This window comes from Rhinoraja longicauda, chromosome 9 (assembly GCF_053455715.1).
Source record: "Rhinoraja longicauda isolate Sanriku21f chromosome 9, sRhiLon1.1, whole genome shotgun sequence".
NCBI lineage: Eukaryota > Metazoa > Chordata > Chondrichthyes > Rajiformes > Arhynchobatidae > Rhinoraja > Rhinoraja longicauda.
In genome coordinates this window covers 44,559,844-44,584,949 of record NC_135961.1, presented here as the reverse complement: position 1 = coordinate 44,584,949, position 25,106 = coordinate 44,559,844, and the positions used below count along the sequence as shown (strand labels likewise).

General features: G+C 40.9%; 2 protein-coding genes across 3 annotated transcripts in view; one reads left to right on the top strand and one right to left on the bottom strand.

Annotated features, from left to right (window-relative positions):
• The window catches only part of adss2 (adenylosuccinate synthase 2), a 612,379-nt gene that overhangs the window by 288,666 nt on the left and 298,607 nt on the right, over window positions 1-25,106 (top strand). The window lies entirely within an intron of this gene.
• ahctf1 (AT hook containing transcription factor 1) overlaps window positions 1-25,106 on the bottom strand; it is a 103,631-nt gene that overhangs the window by 22,323 nt on the left and 56,202 nt on the right. For both annotated transcript variants that reach the window (XM_078405365.1, XM_078405366.1), the window contains exons 21-28: window positions 23,255-23,445; window positions 19,447-19,591; window positions 13,276-13,404; window positions 12,188-12,332; window positions 11,524-11,674; window positions 8,796-8,903; window positions 6,053-6,248; window positions 5,555-5,749 (exon numbers count right to left, since the gene is read on the bottom strand). In XM_078405365.1, the coding sequence (XP_078261491.1) occupies window positions 5,555-5,749; window positions 6,053-6,248; window positions 8,796-8,903; window positions 11,524-11,674; window positions 12,188-12,332; window positions 13,276-13,404; window positions 19,447-19,591; window positions 23,255-23,445 (1,260 nt within the window). The remainder of the gene's footprint in view (window positions 1-5,554; window positions 5,750-6,052; window positions 6,249-8,795; window positions 8,904-11,523; window positions 11,675-12,187; window positions 12,333-13,275; window positions 13,405-19,446; window positions 19,592-23,254; window positions 23,446-25,106) is intronic.

The following is a 25,106-nucleotide window of genomic DNA, read 5'->3' as shown; positions in this document are numbered from 1 at the left end:
TGTTTTGTTTTTTCTATTTTGCTTTTTCCTTACACATCCCAATTCTCTTGGTATTGAATAAAAGAACAATGGTCATAAAATGACTGTTATGAAAAAAGAGTTGATATATGCGACTCGACTAAGCATACGGAAGGATTTCATAGCGCGAGTTTGTGTCATGCTAACAAGGATCGCAATACAATGCATAGATATTGACCATCTGAAAGCATCGCCAATTTCGATCACTCCTCTACCATCTGGCACAGCGTTTCTCAACCTTTTTACCCTTGCGGAACTCTTGAAATAATTTTTATGTCTCAGGGAACCCCTACATAAAAATTCGTCACGAACAGCTCCTGTCCACTGACCACTAAAGGCCGTTTCACACTGGCGCCATATAGACGCGCTAAATATATTCCCTATGATTATTATACTTTTCAGGCACGTGAGTGAGGTAAAAAAAAAAAGAGGAAAAGAGCCGAGCGCTTGCGTGAGGCATACAGCGGGGATCAAAAAATTGGAAAAATTACACACAAAATTACCAGTTTCAAGCCTCTCTTAGTGCATTTCAAAGTAAAAACGAACATTACAACATAATGTGATTATGTCACTGTACAGTAATAACATTTTTATTATTTTTATTAATTTAGTTATATAATCTTGCACTTAAATTTAATATTTACTCATTGCAGTTCCACCACTGATTTTCTGGCACTCTTGGTTCCAGAGCTTTGCTAGTTTATCCAGCCAGCCAAGGAAGTCGGCTATGGGGATAGATATGCTAGTTCCAACTGGGCGGCAGGTTGCAAATTCAACCCACCGATGGGCCGTGGAAGTTCCGATGAGGTCGAGGTTGGTTGCCTTGCCCAGCTTAGGTGCCACATTTTCGGGGAGACTTCCAGGACGGGGGGAAATTCTTGCGAAACCCCGAGCAACCTCTAGCGGCCGAATTGACAAATTGCAATTACCGACTGTTTTGCAGAAAAATGAGAGGCGAAATTGGAATGGCAGTAATGAAATATGAAAGCAGAAAATTCGGAAGGGTTGGGAGGGGGTGTGTATCATTCAGTGGTCGGTTATTTACTTTTATATATATACTAGCGATATATATATATATATATATATACTTGGGCCCATTCTCTCCTCCCCCAACCCCAATCTTACTCTCCCCACACCCCCCCTTTCCCCACGACCTCCCCTTTTCCCAGTACCCCTCTTTCCCCCACCACCAAGCCCCCTCCGGACGACCCCTGTTGTCCCCCTCCCCAGTCTCAGACCCCGCCATCATTCTCTCTCCCCCAGACACACTCTTACTCTCCCCCACCCCCCCTTTCCCCATACTCTCTCTTGCCCCCAGCACCAACAGGTTCGGGGGGGGGGGGGGGGGGGGGGGGGGGTGCGGGGAGCGCATCAGTGAAAGGTCCGGGGGGGGGGGGGGGGGGGGGAGCGCATTAGTGAAAGGTCCGGGGGGGTGGGGGTGCGCATGAGTGAAAGGTCCGGGGGGGGGGGGGGAGCGCATCAGTGAAAGGTCTGGGGGGGGGGTGCGCATGAGTGAAAGGTCCGGGGGGGGGGGGGGGCGATAGCGGGGAGATGGTCTCCCGGGTGTGGGAGAGAGGAGAGAAGCAAGGGGAGAGAGGAGCCCATACGCACCACGCTGAAAGCCTTCAATAAATCAGTAGGAGGGGGGTTGGGCGAGCTCTTCTCACATGGGCATTTTGACGTCACACGCTGAAGGCCATGGAAAAAACGTCTGGAATTTTTTTTTTTTTTACCAAAACCTCTAACTTAAAAAATACACGACCGAATCAAATAAAAATATCATTTTCCAGCAGCGTTCAGCGTCGTGATTAAGGCGGTGCAGAAATCGTGGCGCTACGGTTCACCGTTTTTTGCCTAAATCAACCGAAATAACTGAGAGAATTATTTTTTGGACTTTTAAACCTCTGTAACTTAAAAAATATACAACCGAATTAAATAAAAAAATCATTTTCGGCAAGCGTCCAGCGGTGTGATTAGGCGGTGCAAAAATTGTGGCGCTACGGTTCACCGTTTTGCCGAAATCAGCCGAAATCACTGTTACAAACATATATACTCTTCTGAGTTTTAGTATATTAATATATATATATATATACACATATATATATATATATATACATACACATATATATATACACACACACATACACAGCCTTGGGATTTCTTTAAATCCAATTTGCCAATGGCATTTTATGGTCCCTTTTGGTCCTTCTAATTGCTGAAGTTCTTGCCTGCTTGTTTTATATTCCCCAGAAGACCCGTCTGATTTAATCATCTGAAACCGTACCAATGTCTCCTTTTTCCTTTAAACCAAATTTACAACCCTTCTGGTCATCCTTACTATGCCATCCTTATCCCTCCTTCCTGGAACACTGATCAGCTGGCCTTTACATGCCCAATAATAGCTGCTCCCCATTTACATGCCCTAGCTTCTGCCACAATTATGTTGTTGTCTGCCTTATCCCAATTTAATACTTTCCCCCAAGGTCCAGACTTATCTTTATTCAAAACTATCTTAAAACGTATGTAAACATAGCACAAAAAGTAAGGAAATTTGTGTTTGGTAGATTATTTCTTTGTTGTAACAATGCTTCTTGGCAATAAATCTTATACCGTTGGAAAGCCTGTTTATTTCCCTTTTAAATGGTGCCACATTTGTAAGGAACATGCATTTGTGGGATGAGCAGCAGAGCTGAGTATGTGGGTTGCGCCCATGAAAAATCTGCCAAATCTTCTCTGCCAATGCCAAACAGCTTATTCTGCCATTGACTCTTGTTCGGTGTTGTTTGGTGGATTGGATGATTGAAGTCTGAAGAAACAAGACATATTGGCAATTTAACAATTTATTCATTTAATAAACAGGAGCCTCAGTAGCGTGTGGAAGAACCATACACAGCTACAACAGCCTGGCACCTCCTCCTCATGCTGGTCACCAGCCTGGTCACACACTGTTGTGGGATGGCATCCCATTCTTCAACCAGCATTTGTCGCAAGTTAGCCAACGTGGTTGTGTTGGTCACTCTGGCACGAACAGCACGCCCAAGCTGATCCCACAAGTGTTCAATGGGGTTGAGGTCAGGACTGCTGGCAGGCCATTCCATGCTCTCCACTCCCAAATTCTGGAGGTAGTCTCTGAGAAACCCTGCTCTGTGGGGGCGAGCAATGTCACCAGCTTGAAGTTGCTCTATCGCACGGGCCCTATCCAGATCAGTCAAACGTGGCATGCCGATTCTTGGAGCAGACACCTACTGACCACTGTAGCAGGGCCCATGCTCACAGATGCTGCCAATCAGGTGCCAATCAGGCACCTGATTGTCAGCACCTGGGGGTACCAGAAGCTCAAAACAAGAGTCAATAGCAACAGCAGAATAAGCTGTTTGGCATTGGCAGAGAAGATTTGGCAAATTTTTCATGGGCGCAACCCATATACTCAGCTCTGCTGCTCATCCCACAAATGCATGTTCCTTACAAATGTGGCATCATTTAAAAGGGAAATAAACAGGCTTTCCAACGGTATAAGATTTATTGCCAAGAAGCATTGTTACAACAAAGAAATAATCTACCAAACACAAATTTCCTTACTTTTTGTGCTATGTTTAGTTGTGATCAGTTCCTAAATGCTGTTCCACTGAAACACTAGTCACCTAGCCAGGGTTGCTTCCCAGATAATGTCCAGTGTAATACCTCTTTGAGTTGCACTTGAGATCCACATGCCATTTCAAGCTCACTCGAATACCCTTAAAAATTCTGCCCCAACTAAGTCTTTTGTACGATGGAAATCCTAATCTATATTGGGGAACTCAAAGCCATCCACTTCGACAACCGTATTGCTTTTACACCTTTCCACAATCTGACTACATATCTGTTCCTCTACATCCAGCCATCTATTGGGATACCTATTGAAAATCGCATGAGAGTGATTGCACCTTATTCTGGAGTTCTACCCATATTGCCTCAGTGGAGGCACCCTCCAGTGCATCCTCCGAGTGCTGATGTGACATTCTCCCACATTAATAATGCAATTTCTCTGCCTCTTTTACCTCCTTATCACATCTGAAATATCGGAATTCTGTAACATTGCTGTCCATCTCACATCCAAGATTCCATAATGGCCACAACATCAAAGTTCCAAGCATTGATCCAGGCTCATTGCTTTATCCATAAGACACCATCCATGGAAATACGAACATATTTCAACCCATCAGTTTCACCATATTCATTAATTTCTCCGCCTGCCCTTTCTTTAAGTCATACTGGTAATAAACTTTGCTTTCCCATCAGTCCAACCATTTGTTGACCTGCTCGTCTGGTTCCAACCCCTTTGCCACTCCAGTTTAAGCCCTTCTGAAGAGCCCTCTTGTACAGAACCCATCTGCCCTGGAAGAGCTCAATGATCCATATATCTGAAGCCCTCCCTTCTGCTCAATTCCTCAGCCACACATTCAGCTGCATTATCTTTCTCTTCCTTGCCCAACTAGCACATGGCAGAGGTAGTAATCCTGAGATCACAACTCTGGGCATCCATTTTTCAAAAGTACGACCTAATTCTCTTTGAAAGGAATTCATCTCCCTTCCTACCCATGTCATTGGTACCAATATCGATCACGATCTCATGCTGGTCACCCTCTCCTCTCAAAATGTCACTTGCTCCAAGACATTCTTGAACCTGGAACAAGGGAGGCCAGGTCTCTCTGGAGTGACCGTGGAATGAATGCCGTTTCACAATGCCTCGCCATCATTGAGCCCTACCACGCTGTTCCAACTTAGCCAGGTGTGATGCCATTGCCTTGGCTGCTCCTATTATTTTCCCCTGAGGGACCATCACGCCCAAAAGTATGTAAAATGGCATATTTGATCAAGACGAAGAAAGCCAGAGGATAGTCTTGCACTAACCTACCTGGCTCTCCCGCAATTACTGGCTGAACCTTTGGTGTGACCGCCTCCCTAAAATTACTGTCTATAACCCTATTAGCCGCTTGCTTCACAGATACTACTGATCCAGAGTATCTTCTGAATTTTTATTTCTAATTTACAGCATCCACAGTACTTTGCTTTCTATGAAATTTGAAATATAACCATCAACTTACACAGACTGAACCTGCCCTGCCCACACTCCCCATCCCTGTCTCAAAAATCATCAGTTAACAAACAGCTTACTAAAAAAAAAATGGCTTGATAATGTGAAGGTCACCGACAAATTATTATTTTTATCCCAATTGGCATCAAACTGAATTGTTTATTGGGCCATTTCGGGAATTAACTGGAAGTGAATCATAAAAGGCAACATGTTTTTCCACACTTTAGTATTCTCACAGTCACCATGAGTGATAAACATTTTATTCCAGATTTCATTACTTTAAGTTCAATTCCTTAGCTGCAGAGATGGGATACAAACTCATGTTTCTGAGGTCAATAGCCCAGGCCTCTGGATACATCCAGTAATTTAACAACTATGCTACCATGCCCATTTTTCATTTAATAAATGTGAGCAGTAGTCAAAACCCAAACATTTTTGTACACCTTACTACAAAGTACATACCCCAGTCCATCGAATGCTTTGTTTCTCTTTCACAAAACAAATTTTGGTCTCTTTAGCACGAAGCGGCGGAGTTGAAGAACGACTTGGTGAGGCACATGGTGATGCTATGGGTGTGGGGCGAAGGCTAGATCGCAAGATGGACTGAGGAGCAAAACTGGCAAAAGTGGGTTCTGATGCTGTAAATGCTCGTGCTCTCTAAAAAGGAAAAGGAATGTTTTCTTAGTTTACCACTGCACAGCAGATTTGATGATTACACTAAAAACAATTCCAGCAATATCACTGAAATACTGCTTCAAACAATATTAAGCAAACAACGTACAGTGATTCAACTTATTTGGGTGCCTGAGAATATATTCCTGTGTTGTTTTCTTCCTGGTGTGAATTTCAATAACGTAGACATATTAAGGACCAGCATAGCTCTGATGTTTTAGGATTTTTAAAAATACAAGAAATACAATATAATCCGTTCAAGAAACACCTGGAAGTTAATTTAAATACCTTCACCACAGGTGGTGTCTGCAAAAGCTTTAGTTCTGATGCCTTTGAAATGTATCCAAGTTGGCTAGTTTTGACAGCACTTGATTGTAATGGACTGGTTGTCATCCAAGAAGAATTAGTTTTAATTTGTTCACAACGAGGGGGATCTTCTTTCAACACTGTGTGGCTCTTTAGCTGACGCATAGAATCCAACAATCTAAATTAGGTAAATAATTATGTCAGAAATGCATTCTCTCTGAAAGTCAGTATGTCACACCATTAGTCCCCAACAACTGTCATAACAAGTTATCTGCAATGATAATTTCACCATTAACAATAATGGAATACGCTACATAATCAAAAAATGGTAATGGTTCTGGTCAGTGATGAAAAACCATTGCTTCTTCCCTTCACAAATGCAGCCCAAATAGCTGAAAAATGTCTGCATTTTCTTCAATTTCAGATCTCTAGGATCCAATGTGTAAGAAGGAACTGCAGATGCTGGTTTAAACTGAAGATAGACACAAAATGCTAGAGTAACTCAGCGGGACAGGCAGCATCTCTGGAGAGAAGAAAAGGGTGACGTTTCGGGTCGAGACCCTTTCAGACTGAAGAAGGGTATCGATCCGAAACATCACCCTTTCCTTCTCTCCAGATGCTGCCTGTCCCACTGAGTTACTCCAGTATTTTGTGTCTTTCTCTAGGATCCAATGTTTTTTGAAGACCTTCAGAACCAATATTCAAAATGATTAAACTTTTCAGAATCTAACATTGATATTTATCTCAAATACATCAATATTAAAGTAAGATGCATATTTTAGCAATGACTATACCGAATACATAATATGAAAAGCAATCAGTTGCTCAACTAAAAAAACGATATCTCTCCTTTTTGTTTTTCAATCACCAAAACAAGAAGGGTCTCGACCCGAAACGTCACCCATTCCTTCTCTCCAGAGATGCTGCCTGACCCGCTGAGTTACTCCAGCTTTTTGTGTCTACCTTCAAAATATTATTTTGTTTGCGATTGATGCTGCTCAAGAGGTTATTAAAAATTAAGCGGGTGAAACACTCTGGAAATAACCTATTGAAGGGAGCTGATGTAGCCGGGATATGCCCAATCACCAAAGCAAGTATCTGATTAAAAGCTTTCTTTTATTGCATATAACTGAAATAGTAATTGCTATTTTGATTTCTTTATCTTGGTGGATATGGCAGTGGGAAAAGAATCTTTGTGCCAATAAATGTGCTTTTCTTTCATTTAACATTTTAAGTTCATTTGTAGATTGATTAAATTCACAATTGGAAGTGAAATCTGATTAGCTGAGTCCATTCATATTAGACAGATTATATGAAAGTGCTCTCTGCAGCAACTCCACACTGATATGTTTCAGTATTCAACAGATGAAATCCACAGCAGCCTTGTACAAGATGCATGACATTTGGAAAAATAGACATTGTCCAAAGGAGGCTGTTATATTTGAAAAATTAATCAATTCTTAGAACATGGCAGTCAGCATTTAAGGTGCTACAATCTATGTTGTGAAAGGAGATGCACAATTATGGTAGAAATAAAAATCTGTGGTGTCAAAATTGGATATAGAGCTGCTGCTATGTGTTGGTTTCCCTTTGATTTTTGCGTGGTGAAGGTCAAGAGCTCGGTAGGTGTTGTTGAAAACTTAGCAAGTTGCTGCAGTCCATCTTATCAATGATACATAATGTGCAACAGAGCTAGTACTGGAGGAACTCGACACATAGGGCGGCGAACGGGTGTTAATCAAGCAGATTGCTTTGTGCTGAATGGCGTTGATCTTCTCATTGGAGCAATCCAGGCATGCAAATGATATTTCACCACATTCCTGTTATTCCATGTAAATTTGTTGAAAACTTTGAGTCAGGAGACATTACCCACTGCAGAACATCCAGCCTCCGATTGGTTCTAATTAAAATATGTGGCCAATCCAGTCAAGTTCCCAGTCAACAGTCCCCTTCAGGTTATTGAAAGTAGGTGATTATACAATTGTAATGCCACAGAAATTCACTGGGCATTACAAGAGTCTCAATAGTTGGGAAAAGTTATTCTCTCTTACTCAAGGACCAGGTTTTGCAGCACAGAGGAAACAATGTTTAGTGTGAAGAATTTCAATGAGATGCTAATTCATTCCTCTAAACACTGAAAAAAGTCTGAAGAAGAGTCTCGACCCAAAATGTCAACTATTCCTTCTCTCCAGAGATGCTGCCTGTGTTATTCCAGCTTTTTGTGTCTACCTTAAAAAAAACCACAGGCCTATTTTGCTTAACTTCGCTTCACATGGCAAATCCGCAGCCTTGGAACCGATCTCCTGTTTTGTCACTGCATTCCCTCTATGACAAATATCAACCAAACCACAATATTCCAGGCATGAGCTCACCAAGGCCTTGTACAAATGCTGCAAGACTTCTGTATTGCAGTATTCATATTTTCCCCTCTGAGTACTTGGAACAATTTTCCTCAAAGTCCTAAAATAGTTTTCAGCAGAAACAGATATATTCTGTGAAAAGTACATGTATACACAAAGTTAATGTTGCAATCGAAACTGGCATGAATTTAGTACAGGACAATAGGCCTGAGGTGCAGAGCAGCCTTCTGTTTTTTATTTGTATCTATAAGTAATAAAATAACCACATACTCTGCCCCTGGCCAAGATCTTATTTTAAAAGGGATCCAAAGAGCAAACTATGAGACAGAATACCAGCAAATCTATTAAAAAAAACAAATCAATACCTGGAAAGTTTTCTTGAGCTCGTATTGATTGGTGTCCCAACAAAAGCATCACACACTTCAGTAGACTTGAGAACCAGGTTAACTGAAGATTGTTCACTACACTTAGGGCTGAAATTTAAACAACAGAAAATAACCCATTAAATTTGAGCATGTTTTTCTAGTTAATATTTACAGATTATTGTCATCCCATCTGTGGTACACATCAAGTGCTATTCAAAAATGATTGCCATAAAAAAAAAGCAAGTAGTATCACAAAAGATAGCAAGTCTCAAACCATGCTTCAAAATATCCTCAAGACAACTGCTCTTCTCTAGCATTCTGCCAAATAAATGGCGACTTAATAGAGCATAAAAGATATCCTTATGATAATGAATTGGAGAATCTAAGGCTGTTGGTCTGGCCAACAAGCCAAGATTACTGCCTACAAAAACATAACATTACAAAGTTCATCAAATTACATGGTTATCTCACCCAACAATAAATTCAGTTTTTCTCCTCCAAAGCTAAACATTGGGTTACTTTCCATTCATTTGTATGCTTCAACAAAGTTCCTCAAGGGTTGGAGTGACCCAAATTTTTAGGTCATTACACCACATAAAATATCTCCTCAACTACACTAGTCAGGTTTGGCTTCTTTTTTTAAACTAAGTAATTTAAATGCTGTAAATATTATTACATTTTGTTTAAGGTTTAAGGAAGTTATAAATGATAAACTAAAACAATGGCTTAACTTCCTTGGTTACTATGTTTCTTCCTTAGTTACCTATATAATATTATGTTTTTAAATATTGATTTTTTACTTTCAAAAGATTCATCTTATCTCAGTTTCTATCCTAAATTGATGCAGGCACAAGACTTTATTTCACTTTTTATAAGTATTGAAACATTATCCAAAAAGGGTACTTTTCCATCCCACTTCTGCTCAATCTACATGGAATAATGGCTCTCATTAATTGATAAACACTACGGGGGGGGGGGGGATATTTGAGAAGCAATCATTACAGTAAGGGTACTCATTTCAGACGCAACAAAGCTGAAAGCAGAAGCCATTAATTTCTGGGAATGAAAGCCCTTAGTGGTGTATAAATAGAAGGCAGGCATCAGCAGATTGGCCGTTTTGCAGCAGCCATCTTTGCGAATTGCAGGTGGAGTGCTGTAAGTGAGGTTAAGTGCTGAGGCGTGGGCTTGACATGCTTTGGCAAGAAGACTGAGCCGAGGGAATAGGCAGGTCTTTTTAACCCCCTTTTGTTTTACCGCAGTTGGGGAAGCGAGTAGAATAGTGGTATGCCCCTCCTACAGGATGTGGGAGATTAGTGAATCTTTCAGTGTGCATGGTGACATCTGTCCAATTGCAGCTCCTGAGTGACCACATTAAGAAGCTGGAGCTGGTAGCCCTCAGGATCTTATGGAATGATGAGCGCATCATAGATAGGTGTTTAGTGACCACAAGGAAAGGTAAATGGGGTAGGCAGAAAGTATTGGATTCACTGTTTTAATAATTTTTCATGAATTCGATTCTACAGATATAATTAATTCACTTGACTTCCACCCCGGACTTGCATTCTAGCCTGTATGTTTATAAATTTCAGGCCGTTTCCTTGTTTTAAACACCATTGTATGGACACTCTGTTATATGAATAAGCTCAATAAATGTTATTAAATTCAAAATGACTAGTTTCTTCTCTCTCTCTCTCTACTTTTCGTAATTGTTCTTTCCTATCAGTTTAGATTTACACAATGCATTGTGCTTATAATGTCCTTTGGTCAGGATTATCAGTTAAGGGACATCTACAAAAGTTATGGAATAGGCATAGCAGGTAATTAATTCAAATGAGAACCAGTCTTCAGAAGGGAACGTTTCCACAAATCCTCCTCACAATAATCAAACACAATTGACTCTTGAGAATACAGAGAGCCAGTTTCAACATAGGAGGCATCCTAAGAGATTAGCTTTGGAAACTGATATGGCAAACAATACTTGATACTCCTGCGATGATATTCTATTACAATGAGGAATTCTCCGATATTTCAAAGCCACTGGTTAAATATCCATGTTAACTGGTCCAATTGAAACCCCCATGAGATCACGAAGGAATAAATTGGCAAGCTCCTATACCAACACAATGTTAAAGACATATTCCTGTCACTTAATTCCGAGTACAGGACTTGTCTGTTTTGTCAATTAATATTCAGAGAGCCACCCTCAAACATTTTAATAAAAGAGGTATATTTTGGGTATCTTGGGATTTGCCCCCAGAACCCTTTCAGACCAGCCACCAGTACTTGAAATATGGAATTCTGCAAAGTTACTGTCCCCACTGAAAATGTTAATGCAGTCAATTATAACACTGAAACTCTAATTAATCACTTATGTCACCTCTGTATTTGAAAGATATAAAACTGACCACGTGATGAATAAAGGACTGTTACATATACCCGTTTTACTTTTATGTAGCTTATTCACAGCCAAACAATATTTATTACAATACTATGAAGGCATAGTTACTATTGTGAGATTTTGTGCATTTTCTGACTAATAGACAAAATCCACCAATGGACATCTGCAAAACAGATCCTTTTTGTTGCCCAGGAAAGGCCTGCATACAAGTTTCTCACGACACATTACTTTTCCAAATATATCATGGTTATGCATGAAAGATACACACAAAAGAAAAACATCCTCAACAATACAGTAGACAAAGTGCACTCAGTAAAATCACTACAGTACCTATTGAAAGGAGATAGAGTTGCTCCTTGCATATTCTTTAGCCAGACTTCGTTAACCTTTGAAAGCACTGAATTGATGAATGTTGCACGAGTGGTCACACCTCCAGAAGTAGCTTGCCTGGCCACAGTGGATAATGGCTTGGGCCGCGTAACTGTTTGCAAAAATATATGAAATAAATCCATGGATACGTACAGTTTATTAGGCTATCATGCATGCACAAACATATCCAGTTCTGGTCAGACACTGAAGTCCTATACCTAATTTAAACAAGAACCATTAAGTTCGCACAAAACTAACTGATTGCAAAAAAGAACTTAAAATTTCAATGTTATCATTTTTCGAGTCTTCAAAAGTATTTTCAAGATGGAAAGACATTAAACAGCAGGGAAAAGAGAACCCGGACATTTTTTTTTCAATGAAATTATACCAGTGGCATTAGGGAACATCGGAACTAATTATTTCACAAGCAGTTCCTTATGTAGGTAGATACCAAGAAGTGAAAGACAATAAAAAACACAATAATAATTGATGTTACAGGTCAGTATTTTCCCTCTGAGTGCATTACAGAAGGTATGGTTAACAATCTTCTTCAGATGTATCCAATTTGTGGAAACATTTGGTGCAGATTTCAAAATTTGGAGCAAATTCTTAAGTATCAACTTACCTTCACGTAATGTTGCAAAATGATGGTATGGTTTTATGCGTTCAGTTGCGAGCTTTCTTTGTACAGTTGGAAGTACTTTTCCATACTGTTCAAGGATGGAATTCCTAGCAGCTGTTCTCTCTCGAATTTGAGGATCTTGGTCATTCTGATAAAACATTGATATATATTTGTCACTTTCCTTTTTCTCCCTCATACACACGTCTTGATGTACATTTATTTCATTCTTCAGAACTAAACCCTTTCTATTGAACACTGAGGACTGTGTTATACAATTCACGATCTATTGAAATATCAATCTCTGCTCTGAAGTGGGGGAGGGATGGAGAGAGGGAAAGCAAGGGTTACTTGAAGTTAGAGAACCCTTGCTTTCCCTCTCTCTCCATCCCTCCCCCCTTCCCAGTTCACCAACCAGTCTGACTGTCCTCGTTTGCATTTTATCTGTTTGCTTTGTTGTTACCTTCTGGTAGCTAACAATGATCTATTCTACATTCCCCTTGAGCTTCATCCCCTTTGTCTCATTTTCATACTTCCTCATCTCTGTATCTCCCTCTCCCCTGACTCAGTCTGAATGATCTTCACCCATTCCTCCTATCCAGAGATGCTGCCTGTCCCACTGAGTTACTCCTGCATTTTGTCTATCGTCGGTTTAAACCAGCATCTGCAGTTCCTTCCTACACATTTATGCTGCTTATGACACATTTCCATATTCTGCAGCATCCAAACCACTGTGACCAATCTGAGCATCTTTAATTTTATGGTAATTGACTCAATATATAATTCGACCACGTCAATAACCCAGTAACAGAAAAATGTGCAAGGCGGCGAACAATTCTTACACAAACCCCATCACATAAAAAGGCCGTTGGATGGCACAGTCATACGAAAGTTTTCTCGTTCATTTCTTTTTAAAGCCTACTGCTTCTTCATTGTCATCCGATATTATCATATTACATTCAACTTCTAACAAATGGAAGCAAGATGCAATTCCACTATAGATTCATGAAGTTATATTAGACCACCCCATAAATGGACCTGGTAAAATTCAGCTGCCCACAATTAAAAAACAAATATAGACGTTTTTAACTCACCAAACTCATTTTTAGTGACTGATGAAGTTGCAAGGCAGGTACATAATTGGCACGTTGAAGGTGATGTACGAGGAGAAATTCTTGGTTTTGAAGATTTCCACTGTTTTTCAAAAACTTTTCCAAACAGTCCTGTGAATAGATTTAGATTAGTTTATGATCATATTATCCAGGGTGTAATCAAATTCCTTGTTCACATGAAGTAGAGTTTGTTAAACAATGATTAGGCCACATTTGGAGTATCGTGTGCAGTTCATAATGGGAAGGATGTGGAGGCTTTGGAGAGCCTGTGGAAGTGGTTTACCAGGATGCTGTCTGGATTAGAGGGTATTAGTTATCAAGAATGATTGGACAACCTTGGATTGTTTTTTTCCCCCTGAGCATTGGAGGCTGAGGGGAGAAATTTATAAAATTACTAGACCAAGTGGACCCGTTGGGCCCAAACCTCTCCTGCATTGGTGCATCACCCTCTCCTCCTCCCCCCTCACTTGCCCTCCCCTTCCCCCCCTCAACCCCCCCCCCCCTTATCCTCCCTCCCTAGGAGATAGATTTAAACTTTAAAATGTGAATAACTTTAAAAATATAATACCGATTTCAATGAAACTTCTTCCATTAGCACCAAAGGTACGACGGTGAGTAAGGTGGGCCTAAAATTGTACCGTTTTGGCTGTGGTTCAGGAACAAACAAACAAACAAGAGTTTTAGTATATAGATAGATAAGAGGCATAGATAGGGTAGAAAGTGAGAATCGTTTCCCTAGGCTAGAAATGTCAAATACCAGAAGGCAAAGCTTTGAGTTTAGAGGGAGAAAAAAATTAAAGGAGATATACAGGGGAAGTTTTAAAAAAAATAGTTGTTTTCACACACACGGAGAACGGTAGGTGGAAGCAGAGTGGTGTTTGAGAGACTTTTAGGCAGGCACATCAATATGTAGGAAATGGAGAAATATTGACCAAGTACAGGCAGACGGGATTAGTTCAATTTGGCGTCATGTTCAGCACAGACAACATGGCTGAAAGTCCTGTTCCTGTGCTGTCCTGTTCCATGTTTATGTAATGGCAGTTTCTATACCATCTCGAAATCCCACTTCAATAGCCATTACTTCTCGGGGATGAAATGTAGTTATAACTTACGCACCCTGATATGACAAAACAAATCTTCCAAACTCCTTTTCTTCATTAATTGGTTTTATTAAAGTAGCACAAATCATAGAGTAATAAATCAGTTCCCGTACTTTATCAATTTTCTTCTTCAAACAATATCTAGAAATTCTTGCAGTTATTACCGTATGGTTCTTACAAATATAGCTGGTGCGAGCGCATGATACGAGCGCGTGGTAAAGAACTGTATGCTCACCATCCTCCGAGTCTAAACTGACCCACAACCTCTGTCGACACACACTAGCCTCCTCCCATCTAGACACTCCCAATTACGCATTAAGTCACACCCACAAGCAGGCAAAAAAGACATAAACTAGAAATATTAAAACATAGCCATAACACAATGACAATAACTGAATTAAGCATAAATGGCTCCTACATGATAAATACAACAATAAACATGATGGTGCAATACAATAGAATGGTGCAAGATCAGTCATAAGAGTGTTGAAACAGGCCCAACTTGTCCACACCGACCAACACATTCCATACACAATAGTCCCACCTGCCTGCATTTGGCCCATATTACACTAAACCTATTCTATCCATGTACCAGTCTAAATGTTTCTTAAAATGTTGAAATTGTACCTGCCTCAACTACCTCCCCCGGCAGCTTGTTCCATACACCCACCACTCCTTGTGTAAAAGAGTTACCCCTTAGGTTCCTATTAAATCTTTAGACCTTAAACCTATGTCTTGTGGTTCTCGATTCCCCTACTGTGGGTAAGAGTCTCGGTGCATTTATCTGATCTACTCCTCTCATGATTTAGTACACCTCTATAAGATCACCCCTTGTCTTTCTGCGCTTCAAGGAATAGAGTCCTAGCCAGCTCAACCTCTCTATAGCTCAGGCCCTCGAGTCCTGGCAACATCCTCATAAATGTTCTTTGCACATTTTCCAACTTGACATCTTTCCTATAACATGATGCCCAAAATTGAGCATAATACTCTAAATGTGGCCCCACCAACGTCTTCTATAATTGCAACAAGACCTCCCAACTTCCATACTCAAAACTCTGACTGATGAAAGATTGTAGTGCAAAAATTAATTTGGTCAGGAATTGGATAGCAATGGTTCTCAAGTCTGATGTCCATACTTTCAAACTTCTATCTTCATCCAGAAGGTAGAAAAAAATGACAGGCAATATTACCAGTCTTTCTGCTGCAATACAACGTGAAGATGGACTGGATGGAAGTGATGAGCCTATGATGAACTGGGCTGTGTTCATATCATATCATATATATACAGCCGGAAACAGGCCTTTTCGGCCCTCCAAGTCCGTGCCGCCCAGTGATCCCCGCACATTAACATTATCCTACACCCACTAGGGACAATTTTTTTTTTTTAATCATTTACCCAGCCAATTAACCTACATACCTGTACGTCTTTGGAGTGTGGGAGGAAACCGAAGATCTCGGAGAAAACCCACGCAGGTCACTCTCTGCTGGTTGAGGTAATTAAGAATAGAGTAGTTGCCACTTCAGGCTAAGGTGCATCCTGCCAGAATGCATTTTATAACTCATCCTTAGAAATCAAGAAAACCTTTGTGGACATGCTTCATTTTCTCAGACACTTTAGAAAATAAATGGTCTATCTTGATGCGAATTCTTGATCATCACATCAGCGTGAAGGGACCAGGTTAGGTTACTGGTGATTTGGATACCTAGGAACTTGAAACTGTTGACTAAATCTACAGCAGCTCTGCTGACGAGGACAATATTGTGTTTACCCCCTCACTTCCTTCATTCAGCAACCAACTTTTTTTGTCTAGTTTTTGTACTTGGCCATACAGTCAAGGGTATACAGGGAGTAGAATGAGCACATAATCCCAAGGAATATCAGTGTTGTGTTACCACCTGCATGGGACAAGAAAGACATTGATGGTATTTGGGGAATACATTCAGAAGTTAACCTGATTGAAATCACAGGGCATCAAGGTTTGTTGTCTCAAGAGGTGGTGACAAATTTGTAACTACACCAAATTGATTGGTAGTTTATGTACTGTTAGCTGACATTACTCATCACGGCAGCTGGAATTACAAAGAAACAGAAAATATAAGTAGAGACAGACCATTTAGCCCTTTGAGTCTGTTCCACCATTCTTTGCAAGGTCCCTTTTGGTAGGCTGATTCAGAAGATTAGCATAGGATCGATGGTGGCTTGGATTCAGAAATGGCTTACCCATAGAAGACACAGGGTGGAAGGGTATTATCCTAGCTGGAGGTCTGTGATGTTTTACAGGGATTAATGCTGCGACTTCAGTTGTTTGATGTATACGAGACAATTAGTAAGTTTGTAGATTACACCAAAATTGGTGCAATTGCGGGCAGTGAAGAAGGTTGTCAAAGGATACAGTAGAATGTAGATCAGTTGCAGATGTGGGTGGAGAAATGGCTGATGGTGTTTAATCCAGGCAAGTTGAGGTGTTGCACTTTGCAAGGTCAAATGTGAGGGGAAAGTATGTTGTCAATGGCAAGCCCCTTAACAGCACTGATGTATAAAGGGATCTTGGTGTCCAAGTCTATAGCTCCCTAAAATACGTAGACAGCGCAAAAGAAAGTGCATGGTACGCTTGACTTCATTGGTCGGAGCATAGAATATACAAGTCAGGAAGTCATGTTGCGGCTTTATAAAATTTTGAGTAGCCCTTATTTGGAATAGTGTGTGCGCAGCTCTGGTTGCCCAATTTGAGGAAGGATATGAAGGCTTTGGAGAGAGTGGAGAATAGGTTTAATGCTGCCTGAATCAAATAGTATTAGCTACAAGGCGAGGTTGGATGGCTTAGACAGTCCTCCCAACATTTGATTTTACAAATTCAGAATTTTGATGTCCAAAATTCAGAATTTTACATATAAATTCATAATATGGCGCGTAATGCAACTTTTCAGCAAAATAAAGTATGCACGCCAAATGCGCGCACGTGTTGCGCTACATTCACGTGTGAAAAACAACTATTATTTCCAACAGTCTGTAGTTCTTGGACTACATGTACAATGTTAGGCCTATCATGAGTATATTCCACTATTATAGAAAGGTTATTGAACAGAAATACCTTTTACAACAAAGAAAAAATTGTTTTGTTTTGCTTTTTCTATTTTGCTTTTTCCTTACACATCCCCATTCGCTTGGTATTGAATAAAAGAACAAATAGTCATAAAATGTATGACTAAGTTATGAAGAAAGAGTTTCATTTTAAAAACGACACATACCTAATTTAATTGAAGATATACTTGCTCCAGTGGTCTTCAACAGCAAATCACAACGGTCCATGTCCCCCCCAACCCTACTTCCCAACCCTACTTCCCAACCCTACTTCCCCCCCCATCGCTCCCCCCTACTCTCTCCACCCCTCCCCTCCACCCTTTCCACCCAAATCCACTCCCCCACCCCTTCTCCCCCAGTCCCCTCCCACCCCCACTCTCCTCCTCCCTTCCTCCACCTCCCCGACCCCCACACCCTCCTCCCACTCCACTGCCCCCCTCCCCCGCACATCAACCCCCACCCCACCCCCCATCCCCTCTCAACATCAACGGGCCCCACGCTCCGCAGCGAGGCTAGGCCAGCGGTGAGGCCGGGCGAGTGGCGAGGCCAGGCCAGCGGCGAGGCAAGGCCAGGGACAAGGCGAGGCTGGGCGAGCGCCGAGGTGAGGCGAGGCTAGCGGCGAGGCCGGGCCAGCGGCGAGGATAGGCAAGGCCGGACTAGTGGCGAGGCGGATTCCAGCGGCGAGGCATGTGTTTTGCGGAAAAATGTGAGGCAAAATCAGGATGGCGGGAATGAAATAAGAAAGCGGAAACCTTTCATCAAATTCGGAAGGGTTGGGAGGTCTGCTTAAAGTATTTTCTCTGGAGCGTTGGAAACAGGGGGGGAGCCTGGTAGAAGCTCCATAAAATTAAGAGAGACAAAGAGAGTGGACAGTCAGAACCTTTCTCCCAGTGTAGAATTGTCCAATATTGGAAGGCCTAGATTTACGATCATAAGTTGGCAGTTTAAAGGTAATGTACAGGGCGAGTTTTTATTTTATACAGAGACTGATGGATGCCTGGAACCCACTGCTAAGGGTGATGGTGGAAGCAGTGCTTGAAGTGCTTGAAAGACCTTTAGATAGGCACATGAATATGCAAAGAATGGAGGGACATAGATCATGTGCAGGCAGAGGGACTATCTTAATTTGGCCCCATGTTCAGCACAGACATAATGGCTTGAAGGACTTGTTTCTATGTTAGACTGTTCAACATTATCATGATTGGTCCACAATCTCAATACCATATTTTTTTCTCTTTTCCCTTACCTCATCATGCCATTTGTATCCAGAAAGCTATCTGGCTCCTTAAATATATTTAGCTGACAAACTGAAATGGCTCATATCCTTTACTCTTAAGACTATGAATCGCTCATTCTACACATCCGAGTTTGAAAAACATTCTCTCCACATCCACTCTGTGCAGCCCGATCAAAAAGTAAATTGTTTTAGGTGAGATTCCTTTTGCATTCTTCTGAGCTCTTATGAAAATAGGTCTAGTCAACCCATTCTCCTCATATAACCGTTTTGCCATCCCAGGAACGTGTTTGATAAACCTCTGGTGCACTCTAATTACAGCAAGTGTCCTCTTTCGTAAGGAGACCAAAAATGAACACTGTATTTCAGGTCAGTCTCACTGAAGTTTTGTATAATTGTGGAAAGACATACTTGCTTCTGTACACAATAAACAATTGATTAACTTGGGCATTTAGACCTAGGGAGGCAGCACAATTTCTGCTCCTGACTGTTCTATCACAAAGAACTAGTATTTAAGTGGGATGGTGAATACAATCTACCAAATCTAGTAATGAGACTTCATGACACTAGAGGGCAAAGTTGCCCAAGTAATAAACTATATATTTTGAAGAATACCGTTTTAAACAGAAAGAGGATTACTGTTTTTAAAAAGTGAAGTAACCATCCTTTTGAAATTACATAAAGAAATAATCTCCATCTTCCTAACCAATGGTTTCTTAGAAATTAACTTATCTTACCTGTTCAGTTCCAGTAAAAGGCAGTTTAAAAAGCTCCTCCATCAGTCCATTTTCCTGACATAACTCATACATATGCCTTAACAGGTCCTCCACATTTATCCTGTTAGCATTTAGCCGAAGTAGATGCCAAGCCTCCACCATCGAACTGAAAATAGAATAGAATAGTTCCTTTATTGTCATTGTAACATGAGCCATGTACAACGAAATTGTAAAATGTCAGCCAGTCAGTGCACCATTCAAACATTTCTAAAAGCTAACGATACATACAAGGTAAAATATTTTAAAAAAGATAAACAACTAAAATAAATATCATGAAAATAGCACGCATAAACACCCAACCCTACATCCTTCTGTCGATTTCACAGTCTCTTATTATGTATCGCCCCTGCGTTCCTTGGCGGCTACATTTAGTGCCTTTATAGCAGTGGGGTAAAAACTATTTTTAAGTCTGTTTGTCCTTGTCCTTGTAGATCTGTACCGTCTGCCTGACGGTAACAGTTCAAACAGGGAGTGTCCGGGGTGGGAAATGTCCTTTATAATACTCTGGGATTTTTTGATGCAGCGGGAACTGTGTAAGTCCTCCAAGGTAAGTAGAGGGCAGCCGACAATCCTCTGGGCGTTGTCAATGGCCCTCTGGAGCGCTTTCCTCTGAGCCGCTGTGCAGCTGGTGTACCATACGCATACACAGTATGTTAGGATGCTCTCAATGTAGCACCGATAAAAGGACAACAGCAGTCTCTGAGTGATGTTATTCTTCCTGAGCACCCTCAGGAAGTGCAGTCTCTGCTGGACCTTTTTCAGCAGCGCAGAGGTGTTCACGCTCCACGTCAGGTCCTCCTCAATATGGATTCCCAGGAAGCGGAAATCCGCCACCCTCTCCACACAGTCCCCTCTGATAGTTAATGGTACCATGTCCGTTTTATTCTTTCTGAAGTCTATTATTATTTCCTTTGTCTTTAAGGTGTTGAGGAGCAGGTTATTTTCTCCACACCACAAAATCACAAAATACAAATAAAATCATAAATTTCTTATACTTTCATGTATTTATTTAGCTTTAATATTAGATTTTATTAATATTAGACAGTTAAACTTAATTAGTAATGATCTATTTTTCATAACCTGTTCAACAAAAGGTAAATAACATCAAAAAAAGCCAAGTTACAAAGATTTCCTTTGAAACACAATAACAGGAGTAGGCTATTCTGCAGCCTCTCCCCACCAACCGTTCTGCATTCAGTGCCTAACCCCATTCATTTGTCTTGAATCCAGAGTACTTTGGCATCATTAAAAGTTGTTTAAAAAAAAAATTACCTGCCAGGTTATTTGCATTCTATGTTTCCTCTTTTACCTTAACTACCTACTCTAATTTTAAGATCCTACCCACTTGTTCTGGACTCCTTCCAACTTACTTACTTCTGTTGTTGGCCATTATTTAAAAGATGTATTTGCTACAGAGAATACAGTAGAAGCAGAGAGCTGTAATGGTATGGCGAGAGAAAATTGATAACTTTAGATCATGTCAGTTAGCCTAGCACGAGTGGCAGTGAAAATACAACAATCTATTGTGCTAACAGAGAACTGAAAACAATAACAGCTGTGGGTATGGATTTCTGAAAAGGGGAATTAATTTTGCCAAATAACTCAATCATTTTAAAGTTTGTAGTAGCTTAATAGAAAAGAAACCGACGGATGTGGTGTATTTAGATTTTCAGCCTTCAAAAATTGCAGTGCATGAAATGACTGAACAAAAAACACACGCACTGGGGCATGGATTGAGGATTGAAAAATGGACAGAAATAAGTAGGATCGTTAGGATCAATAATAGAATCATTCATGCATAGGGAGGCTGTGACTTGGGGGATGTCACAGGATGGGAGCATCAGCTGTTAATAAACTAAATCAATTATTTGAATGAGACCAATCTAAGATATCCAAGTCTGCTGATGATACAACGCAGGGTGGCAGTATGGCAGTATGGTTTGAGAGGATGCAGCCAGGTTGAAATGGGGAAAAAACATACAAGAACATGACAGAGGGAAAATTACATGGAGAAGTAAGATCATCCACTTTGAGAAAATAGAAAGGCAGATTTTTTAAAAACAAAGTAGTGAGAGATTAGCAGAGGACAAGGCTAGTCTTGTCCATTAATCAGAGAAGTTTAATGAACAAGTTCAGCAAGCAATCAGGAAGGCAAATTATGTATTGATCTTTTTATGAAAGAGTATTCAAGTGTAGGTATCAGTATATTTTAGTCACATATACAGAGATACAGTGAAAAATGTTGTTTGTGTGCTATCCATTCGAAGCATAAAGATATTTTAATACAGTATTACAAAGCTTTAACAAAACTGGACATAAAATTATGTAGAGCTGGTTTTACTGTTTAAGGAGGAATATATAAGAGATGGTTTCCAAGATTAATTCTGGGGATTTGGGAGGAGAGAGGTTTCACTCAGACCAATCAGAGCCAGCCTTCATCTGCACATAAACCAAAGAGCTGAATATCTGCACTTGGTTTCAAGACAGCATTTGACCAAATGTGCCCTGGTAAAACTGGTTTTGATTGATTGACATAAAATGGAAAAGATTCTGTTGGCTGTAGTTGTACCTTGCACAAATGAAGATAGTTGTAGCTGTTGGAGATTAATCATCACCAGCATTTCTCAAGAAGCTCAACACCATACAGGACAAAATAGCCAGTTTGATTGGCATGCCATCCACCATTTAACTCATTCCCAACACAAATAGTGCAATGTAACTTAAATGTTTATATTTACAAAAGCACCAGTTACTCACACTATTCAGATAACACCTCCCAAGCCTGCAACGTTTACCACCAAAGGTCAAGAGCAGCAGATGCTTGAAAACACCCTGCAAGTGGCACATCAGTCAGACCTGGAAATATACTGCCAGTTCTCCATCATAACATTGTATATCCTGGAATACTCTCCCCAACAGCATCTTCACCAGAAAGACTGCAGTTGTTTGTTGAAGGCTCACCAACTCCTTCAAGGATCAGTAGTAAATGCTCAACTTGCCAGCAATGCCCTGTTCCCAAACATGAATTTCTAAAAATTCTTCATTCAAGCATTCCGAATTCTTAGAATTTTCTACTGAAGGTCTCTAGAGTCTCAGTCACCATGAATGTTCAGACTGTATTTAAAGAATCAAGGGATATAGTGGTTAGCTTGGGAAAAGGCACCAAGGAAAAAGATCAGCTTTGATCTTAATGAATGGTGGAAGAGTTGAGGGGCCACTGCTGTTCAGACACAATGGAAATGTTAGCTGCTGCATTTTTTTTTTAAATCTGCTTTTAATAAGCACCTGCTAACTAAAATAAAGCTACAAGATAACTAATGTTGGGAACTTTGGCGAGGAAACTCCTCTTGAAAGCAGTTTATAGAAAAAGATAAGAATGCAGAAATGTTATTTTGAAATGGGCAGGTCCAGTTATACAATTTGTGAGTAAAATACCTCTTGGAGTTGAATAACCTTCAGAGAGGAATAGGTAGAGGAAACGTAGAGAAGCACAGGACTGGAACCAGCCGTTCAGCCCACAATGTCCATGCCAAACATGTTAAGTTAAACTAATCTCCTCTGCCTGCAAGTGATCTACATCCTTCCATTCTCTGTTCAAGTCATTTTGTCTCTGTATATAACTTGAGGAAAGTTTATGTTTGCATTGTTGTCAAAATTACTAATAACAGAACTGCATATATAAGTAAATCTACAACTAGTGAGCTAATAAAGGGATTTCATTGCCAATGGAAAACAAGCTATGATAATAAACTGCTGTTAATTCAGTTACCTGTTAAACAGCAGGACAGTGAGGTGAAGTTTAACCTCACTGCTACTAGTCATTGAAGGTTTTATTGCCTGCATGTATCGAAGAGCCTTCCTGTACTCTCCTTGGCACATCAAAGCCTGAATGATCCGGACATGCTGCCATGAAGATAGTGATCTGCTGGTAGCTGGATGCAAAATACGATCTAAGCCATTCTTAGAAAATAAGGAATAAAAAGAGAAAATCAAAATGTAATATTTTCCAACCAAAGATCACAACAGCAACATTGAATTTAGTCAGTAGACCTAACACTTTGTGATTGTTCCTGGTTCATAATATACTAGGAACCGATCCGATTCACCTAATGTAGAACAGTGCATCACAGGAACAGGCCCTTCAGCATACAATGGCTGGGACAAATATGATGCAAGTTAAACTACTCTACAGAACAGTATAGTGCGGTTGCAGGGGAAAGTGCCCGGGGATGGGGTGGTTTGGGAAGGAAGGGACGAGTGGACCAGGGAGTTATGGAGGGAGCGGTCTCTGCGGAACGCAGAAAGGGGAGGGGAGATGCAACACCTGTCCCTTTACCTCCCCCCTCAACTCCATCCAAGGACCCAAACAGTCTTTCCAGGTGAGACAGTGGTTCACCTGCACCTCCTCCAAACCTCATCTATTGCATCCGCTGCTCTAGATGTCAACTTCTTTACATCGGCGAAACCAAACGCAGGCTCAGCGATCGTTTCGCTCAACACCATTGCTCAGTCCGCCTTAACCAACCTGATCTCCCGGTGGCTGAGCAGTTCAACTACCCCTCCCACTCCCAGTCTGACCTTTCTGTCATGGGCCTCCTCCAGTGCCATAGTGGGGCCCACTGGAAATTGGAGGAACAGCACCTCATATTTTGCTTGGGCAGCCTGCAGCCCAGCAGTATGAACATTGACTTCACCAACTTTAGATAGTTCCTCTGCCCCTCTCTTCCCTTCCCCCTTCCCAGTTCTCCCTCTATCTTCCTGTCTCCACCTATATCCTTCCTTTGTCCTGCCCCCCTGACATCAGTCTGAAGAAGGGTCTCGACCCGAAACGTCACCCATTCCTTCTCTTCTGAGATGCAGCCTGACCTGCTGAGTTACTCCAACATTTCAGAATAAGAAGGATCTATTTTTAGAAAGATTAGTAGAATTTCTTTAGCCTGAAGGTGGTGAATCTATGAAATTCATTGCCACAGACGGCTGTGGAGACCAAGTCATTGACATGGTATTTTTAAAGCGGAGTGTAACAAGTTCTTGGGCAGTAAAGGGATCAATGGTTACGAGAAGACAGCAGGAGAATGGGGTTGAGAGGGAAAGATAGATCAGCCATGATTAAATGGAGTAGACTCGATGGGCTGAATGCCCTAATTCTGCTCCTACGACATGAATTTATGGGACAAATAAAATAATGAGGGTATTAGATAGGATGAATGCACACACTCTTTTACCCAGGGTAACAGTATCAAGAACTAGAGGGCATAGGTTTAAGACATTAGGGGAAAGATTTAATAGGAACCCGAGTGACAACCTCTTCACACAGAGGGTAGTGGGTATTTGGAACAAGCTGCCAGAGAAAGTAGTTGAGGTAGCTACAATAACAACATTTAACAGACATTGCGACATACATGGATGGGAAAGGTTTAGAGGGATATGGATCAAAACAGGCAAATAGGACTAGCTTAGATGGGACAACTTGGTCAGCATGTGTGATTTGGGCTGAAGGACCTGTTTTCATTGCTGTTACTATCTACAATTACCTAGACTGTCTACTTAACTGTCTACAATCCCATGTTTTCTTTAATTCACCTCATATTTCCTTGATATTCGTTCCATTTTCTGTTTTT